This window comes from Carettochelys insculpta, chromosome 4, assembly GCF_033958435.1.
Source record: "Carettochelys insculpta isolate YL-2023 chromosome 4, ASM3395843v1, whole genome shotgun sequence".
Classification (NCBI taxonomy): domain Eukaryota; kingdom Metazoa; phylum Chordata; order Testudines; family Carettochelyidae; genus Carettochelys; species Carettochelys insculpta.
The window spans coordinates 13,006,340-13,029,684 of NC_134140.1; the positions used below are offsets into that span (position 1 = coordinate 13,006,340).

At 45.5% G+C, this 23,345-nt stretch overlaps 1 protein-coding gene across 1 annotated transcript; it reads left to right on the plus strand.

The window, feature by feature from the left end:
- The first annotated feature begins 4,738 nt into the window (after positions 1-4,738).
- LOC142012239 (uncharacterized) lies at positions 4,739-21,787 on the plus strand. The gene is made up of 6 exons (XM_074992090.1): positions 4,739-4,886; positions 9,220-9,504; positions 13,725-14,026; positions 19,559-19,584; positions 20,954-20,958; positions 21,447-21,787. Exons 1-6 carry the CDS (start codon positions 4,739-4,741, stop codon positions 21,785-21,787), a joined length of 1,107 nt encoding a protein of 368 aa, XP_074848191.1.
- The last annotated feature ends 1,558 nt before the right edge of the window (positions 21,788-23,345 follow it).

The window sequence follows — 23,345 nt, forward strand, 5'->3', positions numbered from 1 at the left end:
AAGAAGGACAGCAGCTGTTACAAATTGAAGCAGGACAATTAGCAAGAGATGCAGCAGAAATCCTGGGTCCTTTGTTGTTGGAGACTGTCAGCCTTCTCTGTAGTGGGGTAGAGCTTCAACAGCTCCCAATGAAACCAATGGGTTGTACTTGCTCAAGGATCCACTCCTTGATGTTGATGTTGATGTTGATGGCCCACCTAATGCTGATGTGTGTCCCATTTCCTAGTCATAGGGACTGCTAACAAGGTGGTTTTAACAGGGCAATCCTTGATAGTGTTGACTCAGACTCCATAGTCCTTGCCAGTGTCTCCAGGGTTTGATTTCTCAGCGTTCCTTGATGCAGGTCAGTCTGCGTATAGGCTGGAACATGGGATAGAAGTGGAACGCACTGTGGTAGTGATCTCCTTAACAAGGGACAAAGATAAAGGGTGAAATTCTGGCCCTTTTGTAGGCCAAGAGAACTTTGTCACTGACTTCAATGGCAGTACCTAAAGAGATACAAGCTGCAGTACATTCAGGATACTGGTGATACCCATCTCTCTATCTCTACCATATGTGACCCAGATGGAGCAGTGGAATAAATTACCCAATACATTCAGGAACACAGGGAACACTATTTTCACGAAGAATTTGCTCAGTACATGCAGAGGTAGGAACAAAGCCTGAATATTGCACTGTCTTGGCTCTTCCTTCCATTATAGTCACACAGACTGACCAGAATTTAAAATCCCAGCCTCAGGGCCTGATCCAAAATTCTTGTACATCAGCAGGAGTTTTACCAATGATTTCAGTGGGTTTGGGTCTGACCCTCAGAACTCAGTCTTACTTGATATGAATCATCTCCTGCCATATAATGATGCTCACAAACACTCACATCCTGAGCTGTTTGAGTGATTGGCAGACATGGTACAGAAACAAGAATTGTTATAAAATGTACAAAAGCATCACACTGTGCTCACTATTCAACACCCAAATCATCTCTCAATGAACTTTTAAAGGCATATTAATGACTACCATGGTGCCACTGAATAGAAGGAGAATTTTGGCATTGATTTCAAACAACAAGTGACAGATGTCAGTCACTTCGCTTAATCCACTTCCGGAAAGCACTGAGATACACCAGAGATGAGCACGGAATAAATACTTATAGAGAATAGAATAGAATCAGGTCTTCATCAAGTAATAAACTTTCTGCCATGAGTACTGAGCACAGCCACAAAGGGACTGTGCTCCCAGGTACTAACATAATGGAAATACCTCCCAAAACTGGGAGACTGTGAAAGCTTAAATGGAAAGTTTGTGATCTTTGAACTCTTGGTGTAAAAACAGGATGAGATAGGAATGTGGGGTGGATGGCAGTGGCAAGGCCCATTCAGACTTTGCTAGCTTCGAAACACCTGAATCATTGCAAGTCCTGTCCTCTTGACACACAGAAAATGCCACTTCAACAGGAGTGGGATTTTGCCCAAGTTGCGACTGCAGGCTCAAGTCCTTTGAAGGTGAAGCATCTCTGTGTCAAGCATGGATCTTTTCCCATGCCTTAGCTCTCCTGATCCAGACCTCGGTCTAACTATTCTGTAAAGCTCCTAATATACATTAGTTTGTTGCAAAATAATCAAATTTTAGCCACATATATGTTCTCACCTAGGACCCAGCATCATGTTATGTGAACACACCCCACTGACCATAAAGATCTGTCTCTTTCTGCCCAGCTGCTTGGGCAAACTGACTTGTACATGAATACAGGTGTGAAAAAGGCTCTGTTCTGAGCTAGGGAGCCCAGGATTCTGTGCCTGGCTCAACTGCTGACCTGCAGTGGGACCTTGGGCCAGGACCATTCATTTCACAATCATTTAATTCTCTTGGGGAAATAAGTCACATGTACTTGTAAATTTTATTTTCCTAACTGAAGCAATCAAATTGTAGAAAATCCCCAATGATTGAACACCAGACTAACCTAACTGCATACACATTAGAAAATTCAAATGAATATCTCTGGATTTCTCAGAACATTATGGTTCTAAACAGCTAGAGTCACTTAGCCTATGTATAAATTGCTGAGCTTGTTGCCAAAAGATATAGTTGCGTATCTCCTGCTGACAGTTCTGTTGGAAGAGGCTTTCCCGACATTTGGCCCAGGCACATGGGGTGAAATGTTGGGAAAACCCCATTGCCGACCCACCCCTTCTTTCTTGTGGAGCAAAGAAGACCAGGATGTCAGTGGAAGGCTCCTGGAGAGGCAGACTTCCAAGCTGGCAACAGATGCCTGCAATCTAGAAAGCCTTAATCTGCTGGATTAGTTCCATTTAATCAGGAATGTGCATATGTCTCCTCAACAGTTTTCATGCTTCATTAGAGAGATTCACAGTCAGTTGTTTCTGCATGACAGCAAAGCTCTGAAGCACACAGGAAGCTGTCACAGATCATTTAGCCCAGTCTCTGATTTACATAACTTTCCATATGTGACAGTTCATAAATTCAAAAATTGTTCCCAGTGGCTATAAACTGGCGCTGCATCAAACAAGCTAACCTAGAAGAAAGATGATTTTACAAATGTATGTGCCCTGGCTCCTCTTCTCCATGTTGGGAGGTAAGTGATGCAGCTCGTTTTGCTGATTGAACTTCTTACTGGTTGTTTTGATACGAGATTCAGGGAAAGGGTTTTTATTTTTCTGTTTTGCTAGAAGCCAGCGGGCAGATCATTATCACGCAGACACCTGAATCCCTGACGGTGTTTCCAGGAGAGACAGTCACCATTCAGTGCAAGGCCTCCCAATCCATGAGTAATGATATGCAATTACATCTGTTTAAATTGGGTCAAAATCCCAAGCTCCTTATATACAATGGATCCAGCCGTTTTACAGGAGTCCCTGATCGATTCAGTGGTAGGTACAGCGGCACTGACTTCACATTCACCATTACTGGGGTGCAGGCTGAGGATGCAGGAGAATACTACTGTCAGCAGGACTATACAACCCCACTCACAGTGATACAACTCAGTGCAAAAACCAAAAACCTCCCATCCTGCAGCCTTTGTGGCACAAAGCAGAAGGAAACAGCTGCAGTTGTTTTTAGATGTATAGATGTGCAAAGTTGCTCATGAGAATCATCCCTATAGTGCATTGGTTCTCTCCAGCAGTCCATGGACCACTGGTGGCACATGGTTGCCTTGCAAATGGGCCATGGGCTCATGGCTCTGCCCCCTGCCCCTCCCTCCCCCCACCCACAGTGGGGAGCCCATATTAGCTCTCCAGCTGGCCCCTCAGGAGCACCAGTGCCAGCTTCCTGCTTGGTGGGAGAAGGGCAGAGGGGAAAAAATTCCCAGAGCCTCACAAGATTTGGCTTATGCAGCAAGCAAGTGGCTTCACACACTGTTGCTCCCCATTATCCAACTGGGGGAAGAGCAGTGTATGCATGTGCTGCCTGTGGGATTTCCCTGCTGCTCCCATTGGCTGCGATTCTGGAATCACAGCCAGTAGCAACAGTGTGAGGCCATGCGTGGGACATGGTGTCTGGGAGTGGTGAGAGGAGGTGAAGCCAGATAAGTGCTCCCCGACCAATTCTCCGTATGGCCAGATCCCACATTCGCATCCCATCACATGCACGTACACACCCCTGCCAAGATCCTGCACCACAGCCTGCTCCTGCACCCCACACCCCTTCCAGCCACATTCTGCACCTTCTCTTCCTGCTGAACACTCTCCTATCCAGGCTTGCTACCCCCAGCGTACTCCTGCTTGCTTCTTTTCTCCTGCATCCAGCAGAGGGTGACAAAAATGGTTAGGGCGGTGGAGCACACAACTTACGAAGAGAGGCTGAGTTTTTGGGGCTTATTTAGTTTGCAGAAGACAAGAGTGAGGGGGAGATTTGCCAGCAGCCTTCAATTACCTGAAGGAAGGTTTCCAAAGATGATGGTGTCAGGCTTTTCTCAGAGGTGGGAGACAACAGAACAAGGTCTCAAGTTTCACTGGGGGCGGTCTAGATTAGATGCTGTTTTTAAGTCCGGGTTTAACAAAACCCTGGCTGGGATGATTTAGTTGGGGTTGGTCCTGCTTCGAGCAGGAGGTTGGACTAGATGATCTCCTGGGCTATCTTCCAATCCCAATCGTCTATGATTCTGTGATTTCATTTTTAAATTCATTTGTCCAAGTTCTGCACATTCCTTGGGGTGTTGTGTGGTGGTAAATGTCTCTGGATGGTACAGAAAGCTAAGCTGAGGGAAAGGATCAGTTGATTCACTGCTGGATTTTGCTTGTAATTGAAAATGTCCCGGCTTCGTTAGACAGACCAGGTCTGTGAAGTGATACTTCTTGGACCAACTTCTTTTGGTAAGAAAGCTCAGCTTTCAAAAACTTCTCTCTCTCATCAACAGAAGGTGGTCCAAGAAAAGCTATTACTTCACACGCTTTGTATTTCTAACATGCTAGGGCAGCCAAGCCATGAACACCACTGCAGAGCTGCTTGCTCAGGCAAACACACCTGCGAGAGAAAAGCCTAGTGCAAGACAAGGAAAGGCAGCTCCCGTCTCTGTTGTTGCAGTTCCGCTATTGGTGTATGCCAGGCACAGACAGGTCACTCAGAACAGACAGCTGGCATGAAGTAAAGGAGCTCCCAGCAGTTACCTCCTTTCTGGAAGCCCCAACTCAACCCAATGGTAGTTCTTTGTGACTCACATGCTGTCCCTGGTCCTAATTCTCAACACCTTTTCATCCTGTGTCCTTGTTCACACCAGCGGAACATGCAGCAAACATTGCTCTTGCACATTGGGTCGAGCTTCCTCCACTTCATCATGCAATTTCCACAAGTACAAATGACAGCACAAACCAAAGGAGAACCAGGCTCCAAATTTAAAGCCTATCTTACCATTCCATACAAGCCTCATATTTGTGAGATTTCACATAAGTCCTGGGGTTTCTCGTGACCCACATGTATGAGTGAAGCAGAAGATAATTAGAGCTGAAACATCTGGGATGTGATTCTCATCTCAGATGCACTCATCTTTGCATGGCCCAATACAATGAAATGCCACATGTATCTGGGACCAAAACAGCCTCTGCCCAGACATCCAACTGTGCCAGGATCCTTCCCTCATGCAAAAATGCATTAGGTTAGATACAGCTCTTCAGTGTACCCTGGCATGAAGATACCACACACAGAGCATAGTGACCACCATTCAATAAAACCATTCTGCACTCTGTTGAGTGGCAGCCTGGTTTTTCAAGGAGCTGAGCCACAAACACCAACCATAGTGATCTGTGCTTGCAATCTATGGCTGCTGTAAAAAGAACAACAGGCTAGCTGTCTAGATTCTTTCATCGCATCTTGCCCCATGGTATCACAGCCCCTTCAGAAATGCTGTTTTGTGTATAAATATAGACATTAAGCTTGATTTAAACCAATGAAGCTTAAAGAAAATCTTCTCATACACTTCCCTGCACAGGACCCATTCTGCTCAATGAGCAGGAATACAGTAGAACCACTAAGTTATAAACACCAAGGTTACAGATTGACCGATCCACCACTCACCTAATTTGGAACCAGAATTATGCAACCAGGCAACAAAGAGGAAATGCCGTTGAGTCCTGCGTTAAGTCTCAACCACTGCTGCTACAAAAAAGGCGATTAAGAAAACGTTGACAAGGTAAGGAAACTGTTTCTTGTTTTATTTAAATTAAGATTGTTAAAAGCAGCATTTTCATCATTCAGGGTTGTCTGCACTCAAAGGATGAGTTTCCGCATAGACTCCTCACTGCAGATGAACTGAACCCAACAGGACAGAGTCAGGAAGCCCATACTGTGTTTGCTGCCTACTAGACACATCCTGGCTCTTCTCACTTTCTCTCTTCTATATCTCTCATCCTTCCTACCTACCCTCCCCCTGGACCCACCATTGTCACAGGACTGTACCTTCCCTTAGTCACTGAGCACCGCTGCATCCAATGGTGCTCCATATTCAGTGTGCTTGGGGGCCGGGACACAGACTCGCAGGACAGGTAGAAAGCAAAAACAACGTGTCCTTCTGTAAAGCCGCTCAGGTTTCCAGGACCCTCAGCAACACTGAATGGTTGGGTTTGGTTGCGTAAAACTAAATCTACTGGACCTGGCTGGAGCCAACTTCCCTTCCGCACCCTGATGCGCCATTGCAGGGGCTTTTCATCATCCTCGTATTCTCCATGCTGGTTTTGAGATTGTGAGAGGTGCTTTGTGCACCAGACGATTTCTGGCACTCTGCACTGGGAGCATGTTGTCCCTGTATTCGTATTTTACTAGCTCCTCCATCCTTGTCTTTGGCCACCACTGGATCAGATTGTCTTTGTCAAAGTTGCTCCTTACTCATTCCTATCTAATCTAGCCTAATACATTTTATTTTTACTGGCACTCCTCACAGCAGTATGTCAATACCTACCAGGTTAACAGCTTGACACACTAGACTATTTCACGGAATTTTTGTCTTCTCCCCTTCTCTAGCTGTGTCACTGAGAAGTGACATAGGATAGGGAACAAATGACCCTGGCAGCATGTAAGATTGTTGTTTGTGTGCCATTATACTTGTATTTCCGGTTTTAATTTTCATCCCATATGCTCTTTTGAGAGGCAACTGCCTTTCAAAAAGGAGTTTTTGCAACCTCAGCTAAATAAACTGAACTTCATCCCAGTCACCACGAGAGGGTGCCACGTGACTTCTCAGCAGTCCTGCTTTAACAACAGGTACAGGACAACAAAACAGTCCTGTAGCACTTTAAAGACTAACGAAATAATTTGTTAGCTAATGACCTAATATCACCTAATAAATTATGTTGGTAGTCTTTAAGGTGTTACAGGGCTGCTTGTTTATTTTGTGAAGATACAGACTGACATGGCTACCTCTGTGACTATTCAACAAGTACAGGGTTCAACACCAGTGGGAATATGAGATGCTATTAGAGCTATACATTCAAATCAGCTCAAAAGTGACATGCACCGTCATACTGGTAGCATTTATTATATCAAGCCATTACTTTGCATATTCACAAACTATTCCCTCATGATCTAGGCAGCTGTAAATACTTACTCTTGGACTTTAGACTCACATCTCCATGATATATTAGTGCAGATCCTCCATGATAATAGTTCCCAATCACTGTATCTCATTATTGCAGCTCACAGTTCCAGACCTGGAAAAAATTACTCAATGATTAAAATTAAAACTTGCTTCAAAAACTAAAATCACTTCCTAGCTCTAATCCGAGAAGATGATGGATACTTTACACGCATGGTGTCAATGAATTTAACAGGACTTTCTCCTCCATATTTTACTTGTGTCTAAATATTCCCAAGAGTGTGAAGACAATGAAAACTCAGACTCTAAAATCCTGGTCAGAGTCTCTAAGGGTGAGTCGCAATCAACTACAAAGCCAGTTCAAGCCCTGGTGGTGCCATAGCCTGGTATCAAGAGAACTCAGGATAAACTCTGAACCTCCTTGTCTGCAGCTCTTCCTCCCACCCGGGAGTGTTCTTCTATTGATTTCAATGGCTTCTGGATCAAGGCTCAATTTATATACATAAAATAATCTCTTGTTTAATAACCAAATTGCCAGGACAAAAGTTCTGCACAATACTTGTGGGTCCTAACTTTTATTACTGAACACATCCTTTTATTGTTTGATGAGACAGCAGCCAGATCGTTTATAGAAATGGAAAAACACCAGAAGCGCACAATTAATAAGTTAAACATAATTTGCAGAACACACTATACCATTGCTGCTACCCCCTTAGGTCTGTTTTATACTAATTAGGTTTCAGTTGCATATTCCACTCATTTATTTGTTTGGATGTAAAGCACAATATGAAATAATGCCCATTCCGTTTCCCTTCAGGCCCTCATCATTGACCAGCAGTAAAACATGAACCAGGTACAAAACAACTGCAGCTTTCTCTTCTTCCACCCCTCAATGCCACCTTTTAACAATCTCCAAGTCAGTAAAACTGTTACACACACCAGAGCTCCCACACTTTAGATTTAGCAGACTCTCCAGCTTTGTGATTCACTAAATGTTAATTTTTAAGCCTAGATCTCCAAAGGTCTCTAGGAGGCTAAATTTCAAGGGTCTTGCCAGATAACAACACAGAAAACACAGAAGACATAATGTAGTGCTTCCAACACTCCCTATTTTGTCATGAGTTGTGCAATATGTAGCACTTTTTTGAAAGCCTGGCTCCTGGATTCCTGGGATTAGGCAAAAGTCTCAGCTTTCATTTTCTAAAAAGTATAAATTTGTGTTCTCTACGATTATGTAAAAAAAACTGAAAATATGAACTCAAATGGTAAATCACAAGAATCCAGGACTTGTTCTTTTCAAAAAGCTTCTGATTTTTAAGGACACCTCATGATTTTTAGGACCCAGCTCATGATCCCTGTGTGCCTGAGGTGGGCAGTGCTAAGGATGTTAATCATTAAACCCAGTCCATGGAAGTTTTGGCAGATCTAGTAACACTTGCACAGAAGGTTGCAAACCTCATCTGGCCAAACACCATTAGTCCTACCGCACTGTGGAACATCCTGTATCCCATGCCCTCTGGCTAGTTGAATTTTCCAGGCTTTACTGATAGAGATGTCTCTTTTTCTGGTTATTCCAAAGTCTTCCTGGACTTTACACATAGGTCACACAACCGACAGTGTAACAAGGAAGAAGGCTAAATAAATGCAAATGGACTTAATTCTTCTGTTCCAGGTAACCAGCTGCACCCTAGCTTGGGGACTGCAGAGGGTGGAGCCATTCATGGGGAGTTAAAAATTAGAGTTCACAGTCCTGAGAAGGGAGTTTAGAATCCACAGTCCTGAGAAAGAGACAGAGCTTAGAGGGAGAGTCTAAAACAGGAGAGAGTCCAGACAAAAAGAGAAACAGCGAATGAGCAGACCTGGAAGGAGATTCGTGGAGAGGATAGAGGAGAGAGTGGTGAGGAACCCAGGGTGATCAGAGGAGTCAGATCAGGCGGTTGCAAGCAGAGGGACTCCTATAAATTTCCCCAGGACACCGAGCCATATCCAGAAAGGGCTAATTGCTGATAGCAGCTGAGGTAAACTCTAAGCTGAAGTCAGAGGGCCAGAAAGGGATGAAGAAGGGGTGGGGTCACTGATATCTCCTCACAGGAGCTGGAAGATTCTGTGATATCTTATAACACTGACAAGATAAACACTAAAATTTATTTTCTATTTTCAATGTCGTCTTCTTCCTCCAGGCTCCAGCACACACATTGTGATGACAGTCACCAGCATCCCTGTCAGTGGCTCCAGGAGACAAATCACTATCAACTGCAAAGCCAGTTCTGACCCTCTCACCTACACCACTTGGTGCCTGCAGAAATCAGGACAACTGCCTAAGCTTCTTGTCTATCAGGTTTCCACCCGTGCCTCTGGAGTTCCTAAACGGTTCAGTGGCAGTCGAGCCAGGAACGATTTCAGTCTCACAGTCAGCAGAGTTGAAGATGATACTGGCGATTATTACTGTCAGCAAAGCAGGAACTGTCAGTCCTCACAGTGATACAGACCAATACTAAAACCTCCCTCTTCTGTTGATTATGTGTGACAGTGCTGGTAATTTGGCTTAATTAAGGATAAGATAGTATGCGGTAAGGTCCAATACCAGGAGGTGCTAAAGACTTTCCAGAAATTATTGAGCACCTTCCAATTCACTGGAGCCAGATCCTCAGCTGGTATAAATCAGTAAAGTGTCATTGAGGTAAATGGAGCTCCACTAATTTATACTAGATGAGGATTGGCCCTTTGACTTGAGTGGGTATTGCTCACACTGAATATATCTCAGGAGATGCTCATCATTTGTCAGGATCAGTCTTGAAAAGACAACCAAGAAGACTCTCATACACAAAGCCCCAGCTAATCAGAAAACAGATACAAAGCCAGCAGTTGATGTCAATTTTTTAACTGATCCAGAAACACCAAAAGCAAATTTGCCAGTGTCCATGGACGAAAAGCATCACTGTCTGAGACACACAGACAGCATGGACAGAGCACAATTGTACTTACTGTTCAGTAGCTTCCATTTACTGACTTGTAACTAGGGCTTCCATTGGCCACCATCTCTACACAACAGGGAAAACTCAATCCAGGTCGAAATGAGATACGCAGGGTCATGACTCTGGAAGAGGTCTGCATTGGGATTCAGATTCTAACCCTGACTTGTTTCCTATGGAAATCACGTCTTGTACATGACTCCATCCTGCACACACAATGCAACCTAAACAAACAAAACCCAGCAACATCACATGAGTACACAAGAATAGTCATACTGGGACAGACCAAAGGCTCATCTAGCCCTATATGCTGTCTTCTGATGGTGACCAATGCCAGAAGCCCCAGAGGAATGAACAGAACAGTTAATCACCAAGTGATCCCTCCCATGTGAACCATTACCAGCCTCAGACAAGTAAAGACTAGGGACACCATTCCTACCCGTCTTAGGTAATAGCCATTGATGGACCTATTCTCCATGAATAAATCAAGGGTATTTTTTGAACCCCATTAAAGTCCTGTTCTTCACAATGTCCTCTGGCAAGGAGTTCCACGGGTTGACTATGTTGTGTGAAGAAATACTTCTTTTTGTTTGTTTTAAACCTGCTACCTATTAAATTCATGTGGTGACTCCTAGTTCTTGTGTTATGGAAACAAGTAAATAACTTTTCTTTATTTTCTTTCTCAGCACCAATTGTGATTCTATAGACCACTATCAAATCCTCCCTTGGTTCTCTAGTTTCTAAGCTGAAAAGTCCAAGTCTTTTTGATTTGCCTAAATCAGGACTGTAAGACAAGCTTCTTTGAAATAGAGTAACTTTTCCTTATGCACAGAAATGCATAGCCAAGGCCAGGATTTCTTTAAAAAGTTGACTACAGCTAAGATCCTAACTCCAGTTTTAGGTATGTGAGTAAGTGGCCTGCTTTATAAAAGTCTTAATCAGCTGGCAGTAGCCGTTGAGTTAGACAGGAGTTGCAGACTGCTCAGCATTTTTGAAAAATCAAGCCATTTCTTAAGGTAGCAAATCATGGATCTAAAAGTCTAATTTTAGACCACTCTTTTTGAAAACTGACCACACACAATTTTTAATGTCTTCACAAAATTAAATCAAAAAGAGTAGTAAATCTGGAGATATGGTTAAGGGCACATATTATTTTTATAATGGCAGACAAATTGATAGATCTTGGAAATAAACAGTGTTGCTCTTTTGTGATAGCTCATCAGAACTTGTGTATTTCCCTAATGTACTCCAGCAAGGGATAGGCAATAGTGAATTATGACAAATTGTTCTCACTATTCATACATGGGGCTTAGTAAAATTATATGTATTTTCTTGCAGACATGACTGAGTATGTCAATAATGCAAAGCCAGAGTCACCTACCTACTAAATTAGCCACACAGAATCACAAACGCAGATATGGCTCTTGGGTTCTTAGGCTTGTTGGGACTTAAAGACATCTACTTCCTCTTGATGTAGCTGTGAAGCGGGCAGAAAGCCTGTTGACCATCATTCACACAGGTGTCAGACTTACATATAACAATGAGTAAGTTCCCCAATCCTCCTCAGCTGCTATAAATCTGAGCTTCACTTTAATCATCAGCATAAGAGCAACTACGGTAGAAGCAAGTGTCACAGAAGTAGCTGAGCTAGTCTGTATCTTTGAGAACAAAAGAAGTCCTGTGGCACCTTATAGACTAACAGATATTTTGGAGCGTAAGTTTTCATGGGAAAAGCTTATGCTCCAATGAAAGCTTATGCTCCAAAATATCTGGTAGTCTATAAGGTGCCACAGGACTTCTTGTTGTTCTCTACAGTAAAAGCCATATTTGCAGCAATATTGGATTTTCATGGTGGACGTACTCCTAAGACAGCAGCATCAGAACATGCGCCTGCTGCTTCAGATGGTCCTCCAGGATGAGGCTGAGCAACAGCTGCTGTTTCAGGGCCTGCAAGAGAGGATACAAGAGTTAGTCCACCAGAAAGCCCTTCAAGAGCTGTGGTGTCAAACCCAGTGCCAAGCAAAGCCAAAGCAGCCGTGAGTGCTGCTTGGTGATGAAGCCTTGCAAGACCAGCTGCCTCATGGCCTGCCTGACATTTTGTACTAGTGGTGCGTGTCTGCAGTAATGCATTGGTTCTGCCTGTGGAGCTTGATACTGTGCAGAACAAAGCTACTTTGACTTTGGTGGAAGTTCCTTGATCTAAACCAATGGGCATGGCCCCATGTCTAATGAACAGTGCTGCTCTTTGGAGCATCTTTGTCCTTCCAGCGCCAGAACAGCTCTCTTGCCCATCAGGCACAAAAAGACTCAGTCACTGTCCCCAGATTGCCAGCTGGAACAATACCCCCAAACATGGACAATTTTTTTCAATCTGACTTTTCTTTCATATGTCGCAAAACAAATTACAGCCAACCTTTGCACTGAGCGAGTTGGCACAAAGAAAATGGTGCAGCCAAAAATTCATCGTCCACAGCTGTGTGTGATTCACCCACAATGTGGAAAACCCATCATATTTTTTAAACTAAATTAGGAACATAATACTTATTTCAAAGGGCAGCTCCTCAGCTGGTATAGGTAAAGGTAGCTCATTAAGGTGAACAGAGCTACCTTTATTTCTGGCAACAAGATCTGCTCATGTCTTCATCAGCTACAGGTTGAACCTCTCAAGTCCGGCACACTCTGTTCTGGCAACATCAGTAATCCAATATGATTTTAGTTAGCTGGACAACTACTTATCATTGGTGTGACCAAGTTTTCTGTGGTCCAAGAAAGTTTGTTTACAGTTGCCGGTCCTGGCTCTCAGTGTTCTGTGCAGTTATTTAGCTGTATTTTACCCCTACATATCTTCTAAGAGCCCAGTGAGCAGCAGAAGTTGTGGTAACGTGCTAGACAATATTGACCTCCCATGGTCTGGCAAATTCTCTCATCTAGCACTGATCTGGTCCTGAGGGTGCTGGATGAGAAGTTCAACCAGTACTACTATATAAGAGGTTATGTCCTTAGAGATCTGTCACTTGAGATACTCAAAACGTGAGTGAGAGGTGACTCAGCAAAGGCCTTCTCCATCTTTAATTACTATGATAGTACAAAGTTTTGTCTACCATAGGGATGTAAAAAGTTTCGCTCAGGTCAGTAAAGAATGGAGTCAGTATGTTCTATCATATTTATATTTTCATATCTAGAATCAAGGATGTGTCAGAGAAGTAAATTAGGGCTGTGGGTATTGTACAAAGAAGCAATGTGACAACACTGAAAAACTAACAGGTTATAAGTGACATTTTAAAGGGTCCATTCTCATTTTTATTCTGGGCCGTGCTTGATTAAAATCTGCCCTAAATGCTCTAATGATCCACAAACAACGGCATACACCTCAAAGACCATTGGCATTGCTTAGTCATTTTGCATATTCATCCTCCAAGTGTCATTTCCTGACTGTTCGGAGCAGGGATTATAAATCCATCAGGCTGCACTTCAGATTTCACCGCAGGGCTCTGAACTCCTCATAACACAGCATGGCCAAAATGATTCCATAAGCTCAATTTTTCTTGTTACTGTTTTTTGAGATTCAAGGTAAGATAATGAAAATATGAACACTGGAATGATGCAAGGGGTTGGGCACTGTGATGTGAATTTACTAATATGTTTAACTTCTTGGACATTTAAAGTTCTTTTCAGAATATTTTCAATTATGTGTATTTTCTTTCTACTTCTAGACTGCAGCGGAGCAATTGCAATGACTCAGTCACCAACATCCCTATCAGTCAGTGTAGGAGAAAGTGTTACCGTCACCTGCAAAGCCAGTTCAAATATTTATGACAACATAGCCTGGTACCACCAGAAACCCGGAGAAGCACCTAAACTTCTTATATATGAAGCTTCTGACCGTCACACGGGGGTTCCAGCCCGATTTAGTGGCAGTGGCTATGGAACCGATTTCACATTCACAATCAGCAGCCTTGAAGCTGCTGACGCAGGAGATTACTCCTGCCAGCAGTATGAGGATTGGCCTCTCACAGTGATACAGACCAATACAAAGACTTCCCTTTCTGTGCAGTGTGCATTCTTCTGGTCATCTGTTCTTTATTCTATGCACAGAAGACACTTCTTGTTTCAGACTTTTGTTGCAGTTAAATCTCATACAACCAGAAAACAAAAATTTTAAAGATGCAATCCGTTTCTCCTTTTATCCTGTACTCTCCCAGTAGGAATGTAGTTTCCATCAGATTTAATGTCCTTATGAACATTTAAGATTTCAGACACAAAAGGTGCGTCTACACTAGAATGCTACGTTGAAGTAGCAACCACGAGTTCGACATAGTGCGCGCCACCTCTACACACATTGCGCACTACTTCGAAGTTGAAATCAACATTCAGCGGCGAGATGCTGAACTCGCTATTCCTATTAGAAGATGGGAATAGCGTCCTACGTCAATGTCCAATGTCAAAGTAGGAGGTGTGTAGAAGTTCTGCGTCCTGCTACTTTGAAGTAACAGGGTCCGCCATGGCAGCCATCAGCTGTTAGGTGGACACTTGCCATCCAGCCCCCTGTGGGGCTCTATGATCTCTGTGCCCAGCGGCTCTTAAAGCCACAGGGACCCAGAAACCCTGTAGCAGGAAGCTGAGACTGTGCAGGCAGCAGCCATACGAGGCACCCCTGCACGGCCCAAAGGGAGACGATGGCAGCCAGCCAGCCTCCTGAGCACCCCCAGGGCTCCCCCCCATGGGCCTTCCCAGGGCTCCCAGGCCTCCAGCCAGCAGGGCCCTTCCTGGATTGACTCTGAGCTCCGTGACCTGCTGGGGCTCTGGGGTGAGGAGGAGGTGCTTCACAGAATGGGGAGCAAGCAGTGGAATGCAGAAGCATTCGCCTGGCTGGCCGAGGGCCTGACCACCCAGGGTCACCCTGCCCGCACTCCTGACCATGTCAGGAGTAAAGTCAAGGAGTTGCGGCAGGGTTATCCTCTCCCATGTACATATTTATGGTATTGTTAATTATTCCATAATCAGAGATGAGCATTTTGGTTAGTTGACAAGAATTCAGTTTTATTTTTCAAAAAGCCCCATGGTACGTGTGCAGGTGGTGGGGGCAGTGTGCAGGAGGCCCACCAGGGATGGCCTGGGTGGTGCTCACTGGGGCCCCCAATCAAAGTACTCCCACAGGACCTCCTGGTCCTGACCCCTTTCTGGTGGGCCTGGGTGCTAGGGGCAGTGGCCAGCTGCGGGTAGCCCATTCCGGCCTCGACTGCCCACCCCTGCACAAAGGCCTCCCCCTTGCTTTCCACCAGGTTGCGGAGCATGCAGCAGGCACCCACAAACCTGGGGAATGTTTGTGAGGCCCACATGCAGGCAGGCCAGGAGGTATCACCACTGGCCCTTCAGGTGCCTGAAGGCCCACTCGAATACCTGAGGGCGTGGTTCAGCCGGGCATTGTAGCACTCTTGGATGACATTGAGGTGGCCCGTGTGTGGCTGCATAAGCCAGGGCTGGAGCAGGTAGGCCGTATCTGCCACAAGACAGAGGGGCATGGTGGTGTCCCCCAGAGAGATCTCCCTCTGGAGGATGCAGGTCCCCACCTCCAGATGGCAGCATAGGCCCAAGTTTCTGAAAACGTGGGCATCATGGGTACAGTTGGGCCAGCCCACACGTGTCCTGGAAGCAGCCGCAGCTGTCCACCATGGCCTGCAGGACCACAGAGTGGTAGTCCTTCCTGTTGATATAGTGTCTACCACTATGGTCTGGGGCGCCGGTGGGGATATGGGTCCCATTGAGGGTCCCAAAGCAGTTTGAGGGCCCTGAAGCAGTTCGGAAGCCCTATGGCAGCGAATCCCATGATGGCCACATCCAGGTCCCTGACTTGGATGACCCTTTGGAGTAGCAGGGCGTTGAGTGCACGCACCACCTGCAGGGAGGGGACATGGGCATCCATGAGGGTGTGCAGAGTGCATCCTCCCCCCCTCACCCAGGCTTCTCTGCCTGGCCCCCCCTCCACAGGTCCCCCCTCCCCGACCACCACACTCTCCAGTGGGTGCATGCCTAGGCCTCCTTACCTCCATCACAACAGCCCCAACTGTGGCCTTGCCTGTGCCAAACTGATGGCCCATGGAGTGGTAGCTGTCTGGAGTGGCCAGCTTCCAGACAGCTATTGCAACCCTCTTCCCTACGGTGAGGGCATGACACATCTGCGTGTCCTGGTACCTCAGGGCAGGGATGAGCCACTGGCAGAGCTTCATGAAGGTCTGCAGGCGCATGCGGAAGTTCCGCATCCACTGGTCATCGTCCCACTCCCCCTTTACCAGGTTCTCCCACCACTCGGAGATGGTGGGGTAGCTCCAGAGCTGGCAGAGCACACAGCGGGGGTGAGGGGAAGAAGAAGGGCCCAATGGTCCAGGCATCCCCTTCTGCCCCCCAGCATGGGCTCTCCTGCCAGGAGCTTCTGGGCGGCCACCCATGCAGCATCTAGCAGGAGGCCTGCCCCAGAGTAGGTAGCCTGGAGGGCTTCCAGCTGCTGCTGGACGTCCATATCTGTGGGCTCAAGGTCTACGAGGCTTGTGTCACCAACACAGGGCTCATGCTGTGCAGGGCAAGTGTGTCTGGGAGGGGCCCTTTAAAGGAGCGGCTTACTGTTGCTCCAGAAGGGCTTGTCTGCCCTGTGACCCCATCCACGGGCTTTCCTGGCCCCTTATTTTGAAAGGGGCCACTTGTATGCATAGACGCTCCTTTCCGCATCCAGAGTGGCCCCTTTCGATGTAGCACATTGCTACTTCGACGTTCAACATCAACAGTGCTGGGCCCGGAGGGTGTGCAGACACTAAGCATCGAAGTAGAGTATTTTGATGTCGCTACTTCGAAATACACTACTTCAACGTAGGGTTCTAGTGTAGACGTAGCCAAAATGTTTAAGACAAAGAGTATGTAAGTATCCACTTTGCTTAACAGTTAGGCCATTTCATAGCCAATTTTAACCATGAAAATGTAATGTCCCTATTTTTACTGGAATGAATTTCTCCAGAACATAGTGAAGCCATAGAGTTACTGAGAACTAATCATCCTTTTTGATATTATTGATGTAGTTATTATTATCCCTTAGTATTATACCATAGGGATATTGTTAAAGAAATAGCCTTCACAACATAGAAGATCTGTGAGTATCAAAAGTGGAAAACCTTTGCCTAAAATTTACCCCCATAACTCTCTAGTAAATCTTGACTGTCAAACTGGCAGTGAATCAAGAGTAAGAATGCCAACCTCCAGGAAGACTGCGAGGCAAAACCCTCAAATTGCCTGAGTACTATACTTAGATGTCACCTACCAAATACCAAGAGTAAATTCTTCAGGCCCTGTAACTGCCTAAACACGAAGATACAAACACTCCCCATGGGCAATCTCATTTAGCTTACTGCACAGACGAGTGTATCTTTTTGATAGATGGTCCATTACACCAAAAATCAAAATAATATTCAGGTTATACTTAGTACCAATGAACCAGTCACTTAACCCACGTCAACTGCACTTTAGATCTCACAAAAAGGACAACACTTGTGTCAGTTCAATAATAAACAAGCTAAAGACTTATTAACTAGGAAACAGAAATGAGAGAATTACCTAGAAAGGTAAAGCAAATAGACAGAAACAAACAAAAATGGGTTCCAACCTTAGGTTTCAGAAAGTAAAACTAGCTGAACCTCTCTAGTCCGGCATCCATTGGACCTGACTGGCGACAAACCAGAGAATTTGCCAGACCATGGGAGGTTAATATTTTCTAGCAGCATTACCAACATTTCTGCTGATTACTGGACTCTTAGAAGACATTTAGGGGTAAATTACAGCTAAGTAAAAGCACAGAACACTGAGACCCAGGTCTAGTTGTTGTCAACAAACTTTATGGGACCATGGAAAGCTTGGCCATGTACATGATAAGAGGACAGCCGGCTAACTAAAATCATGCCAGACCAGAGTGTGCCAGACTAGAGAGGTTCAACCTATAGTAGCTTTTATAAACACTCTGTCATTGACCACTAGACAACAATAGAAAGACAGAGCACATCAAGAACGGAGACTTCAATCAAGCAACAGAATGATGTTTCTTTAGTATTATCCAGCTAAGAATATAAAAATGGCCATACTGGGTTAGACAAAAGGTCCATCTAGCCCAGCATCCTGTCCTCCAACAGGGGCCAGCACCAGATGCTTCAGAGGGAACGAACAGAACACGGCAATATATAGAGTGACCCATCCACCATCACCAGCTTCTGATAATCAGATCTTTAGGGACACCCAGAGCATGACATTGCCTTCCTGCCATTCTTGGATAATAGCCATTGTTGCAACTATTCTCCATGAACATATCTTATTCTTTTTTGAACCCAGTTAGATTTAGGGTCTTTGCAGCATCCCCCCAGCAATGAGTTCAGCAGGTTGACTAAGTGTGTGGAAAAGTACGTCATTATGTTTCCATTAAACCTCCTGGCTATTAATTCATTTGGTTGACCTCTGGTTCTTATGTTATGTGACAGTGTCAGTGACACCTCCTTATTCACTTTCTCCATACACTTCATATCCCCCGCCTTAGTCATCTCTTTTCTGAGATTACCAGCCCAAGTCTTTTTAAGCGCTCCTCATATGGGAACTCTTCCATAACCCAAATAACTTGTGTTGCCCGTTGCTGTATTTTTTACAGTTTTAATATGTCCATTTTGATATTGGACAATGGGAATGGGGCACAGTATTCAAAGTGTGGGCACACCATGGGTTTACAGAGCGGCCTTATGATATTTACTGTCTGATTAGCTCTCTTTCCTAATGGTTCCAAACATTTAGTTCGCTTGTTTGACTATTGCAACAAATAAAACTATTGCTTTTGCCAGAAACTGGGAATGGGAGGCAGGAGATGAATCGCTTGACGATTTCCTGTTCTGTTCATTCCCTCTGGGGTATCTGGCACTGGCTACTGATGGAAGACAGGATAATGGGCTAGATGGACTATTGGTCTGACCCAATTTGCCTGTTTTTTATATTCTTACTATATATTGCAATATTTCTCTTGCAGTATGTCACTACTGGTTGCACAATGCAAATACATTAGAAAGAGCCAGATGCAATGACTCCAAGATATTTCTTCAGTGACAACAGCTCATTAATACCCCCTTAATTATGTATTCATAGTTGGGATCATGCTTTCCATTGTGCACTACTTTGTAATTACCAACTCTGAATTTCAGCTGCCATTTTGCTACACACTCAGTTTTGTGAGACCCTTATGTATCTCTGCAGTCAGCTTTGGACTTTGCTGAGTTAATGTCACTTTAAAGCAGGGATTCCCAACCTATGGGTTGGACCCAAACATAGGTCACCAAGAGATTTTCTGAGGATCACCAGCTGGGCTGTTCCGAGCTGCATGTGGCTCTTTAAGGAGCCATTTGCAACTCCTGCCACTGCCACCGCACACTCCTCGGGTTCCCAGTCGCTACCCTGCCACACTGAAATGGAACTCAATTTAATTAGTTTAACAGCTGGCAGGTCAGGGAACTGCCCATGCTGCAGGTGGGAGAAGGGAGGTGGAGGGCTGAAGGGAGACATGTGGTGGTGGCAGTGGACTGGCAAATGAGCAGCAGCATTCATATGAGGTATGTGGGGGTACATTTTGGAGCTTCAAGGGGTTTACACTTGGGGTGGGGTGGGGCAAGAGGTTTAAGCCTTGGGGGCAGGCGAATCAAGTATTTTTATTTCCCTGGGGAGAACCCCGACCCCATGTTTTAATTGTTTTGGGTCACAAAGTCTTACTGGATTGTCAAAATGGGTCTCTATCTTGAAAAGGTTAGGAACCACCGCTCTAAAGGTCTCTGGTGAGACAAAAACAGGCCTTCTGACAGGGAGGTGGCAAAGGGGGCAGTGGGCCAGGGGTCAGCCTTCCAAAGGTCAATGATTTGTCACCATTTCTAACTATGTAAGCAACAACAAAGACACAATTATCAGTGACAGCTTGGAACCCTAATTGACTAGACATTTTCCCCCTTGTGTCATGTGCACACTTTGCCCTTTAAATAATTGTTAGCAATACCTTCTTGAAAGGAGAGAGCTAAAACTCAGTTCCTCCATCAACCTGTGACCTGTACAGATGCCATTATACTTGGACCAGCTCAACACAACTACAAACATACACAACCCAAATGGACTGACAACATTCATCCAATCATCTATTGAGACAACAACAGGGAAAGTGCCCGGTGGTCTAAGTTAGGACATCTGCTAGAGTCCCTTTCCCTAGATCCATGGATAGCTTTGTGCCATATTCCTACATGTGTCTAAAGTGGAAAGGCAGGAGGCCTCATGCCCTTAGAGACCACAGATAATTTGGTGAAGTGGGGAGAACAGAGCAAGTGCCTGTCCTCCAAGCAGGATCCCCTCTATCAGTGTTCATCAGCAATAAGTGATGCAGCAGGGAGACAGAGCTGTTGGAAAGAGACCCTTGTTCAACATGCTGAGTGGCCAGAATTAGATACAAAGGCTCTGTCTGGGAGCCTTGCCTCTCCTTGCTTTCCTGAGCTTCTGAGCTCACCAATGGCTCTTCCACAAACCTGGCACTCCTACTCCAGTTCCACTCACTAGGAGGTTTGCATAATAGAGGTTTTCATATGGTAGGTTAGGAAACTGCCAGCCAGTGGAGGAGCAAACATTCGGCTAATGCCACACATGGTCAAGCTAGTCTCTTAGTGAGATTCTCTAGATTGCCCTTCTACTAAAGGACAGCCCTTGTCAAGTGGCCACAGGAGACTTTATTGTGACCTCTGACCAAGTGCTGTCTCAGAATCAGTCATTTCACATTACTGATGAAGAGACTCCCACAGCTCACAAAAGCCCAAATTGGACATATTCAGCCTGATTGTATGAGCTGCTGCTGGACACCCACAGCTTCTATCTGACTTCTATGGGAGATGTAGGGGCTCAGCAAAAGTGTTAATGGGGTTCTTCATGGGTTTGTCAGGTCTTCTGAAGCTAACAAACTACAGAAACAGCAGCAGGAACTAAACTAAATATTGGTACTTCATAAGTATACGTCAAAACTGAAGTGCCATAAATTTGCATGCATTTTGCATGTGGGTTGTCTCACTGAGCTGCTGAATGCATATAAATGTTTAATTTTCCACTGCATGGTTTATGAGCAAACCTTTCCAGCCACGGTTGGGCAAGATGATCTCACACACGCCCCTTCTCTGGCTGCTGGTTCTCTGGATTCAAGGTAGGAAATTCAAACCAAAGAATTTGAAAATGTCATTTTCAGCATGATGGAAGAAATACTACCACCCTGCCCTCTTCAGTTAACATTGTACATTGTGTATTTGGGAGAAATTCACAATGACTGTACTCAAACTGCTTCAGCATCTGAACACTTGCTTTGTATCACTGTTCATTCCTGTCCCACCCTCCCTCTCTTCATCTAGGCTCCTCTGGGCAAGTTGTGCTGACTCAGTCTCCAGAAACTCTGTCAGTGCCACTTGGAGGGAGAGTCTCTATCAACTGCAAAGCCAGCACAAGCATTAGCAATAACCTGCACTGGTACCAACAGAAACCTGGACAAGCTCCCAGACTTCTTATCTACTACGCCACCAGCCTCCAGTCAGGGGTCCCCGCCCGGTTCAGCGGCAGTGGATCTGGCACTGATTTCACACTCACAATCAGCAGCGTAGAAGCAGAGGACGCGGGAGATTATTACTGTCAGCAGAGTAACACCTGGCCTCTCACAGTGATACAGACCAACACAAAAACCTCCCTGGCTCTCTGAGGCATGCAAAGCAGTTCCTGATTGCTGCAGCTATATCAAAGCGGCCTGTTGTCTGTGATATAAGCCTGCTCCTGCATCTCTCCTACCAACCCAAGGCAAAGTCACCAATAACCCTCACAATTACCCACCAGTGCCAACCAAACCACCTACATCACATTCACCAAATGCAGGGCCATGTAACAGCTGGCCAGTATGGCAGAACTGTAGTGACCATGTCATGGAGAAGTTTCGCTACGCTGTCCCACACCAACAGAGACAAGATCTCTGTAGAACACAGCTGCACAATAGAGCTCTACTTCTGATGGGCACAATGCAAATCATTCTGTGCGTGGGATGAGCAGGAAAACATGATCCCAGGGCCTTTCCCATGCACTGGGGCAAAACCCTACACTGCATTTAGCTGAGCAAATTGTGAACAATTATTTGCTACCACCTCTGAATTGCCAACCCCAGACAGCAGGTCATAACACCAATCCCTCAACTAGATTTAGCCTGGCAACCCGCAGCCCCCGCAACCCCACCCCATGCGTGCACGCATGCACACACACACTTCAGTGAATGGCATTCAGACCTGGCGCACGGTATCACAACACAAGTTAAACTTGTGGTCACAGTTGAAAGCTGCAGTATCCATTACCAGTTCTAATTTCCACAAAAACAACCCACCCCCAAACCAGCCCCTGTGAGTCTGTCATATCCTCACTTTTCGGTGATATTGCAGCCCATCTGTGGACATGGCCGGTGACCCTCACTTTCCCCCATTTTACAGATGGGGAAGAGGAGACCCAATTCCACAGCCACTGAAATCAATGTAATAGTGCTTCGACGTCAATGGGAGCAGGATTGGGTGCATAGGGTCAGATCCTGCAGCCCTTGCTTGCATTCATTAGCCCACTGGATTCAACTGGAGTGGTAACGCTCAGGACTTTACAGGATCAGGATGCTACCCTTACAACTAGCCAAAGGTCACACTTTGGGTATGTCTACACTGCAGCCTGGAGCCTGCTTGCCAGACAGGACAATGTTCAGTGGGACAGATGGAGGTGCTAACATGGCTTGAGGGGTACAAACTAGTAGTGTAGCTTGACAACCCCAGGCTACACTGCCAGTTCTCTACGTAGCTGATCTGGGAAGCCCATTCCCAGCTGCAGTGTAGAGAGACCCACCGAACCTGTGGCAGAGCCAGGATTTAGGCCCCAGGTGGAGCCACACCACCATCCTTCCCCTCCCCTGAAGGGGAAATGACCATGACTCACTCTGAGGATGGACAGAAACCAGCTCTGTGTCCCATCTGTGAGGGAAGGACGAGGTCCTCCACACAGGGGCTGCTTTGCATGTCAGCTCCCCAGGGACAGTGCCCTTTTGCTCTGAGGAGGCTATCAAAGATTTGTTCCACTCTCCATGGTTTATTGAGCAGCACCTGCCAGCTCAGATACAGCAAGATGTTCTCCCAGGCTCAGCTCCTCTGGCTACTGGTGATGTGGATTCTGGGTAATAATCAAAACCACAAGCGTTCACTTAAAAGCACAAAGACTTACTGATATTTTTAAAATGTGCA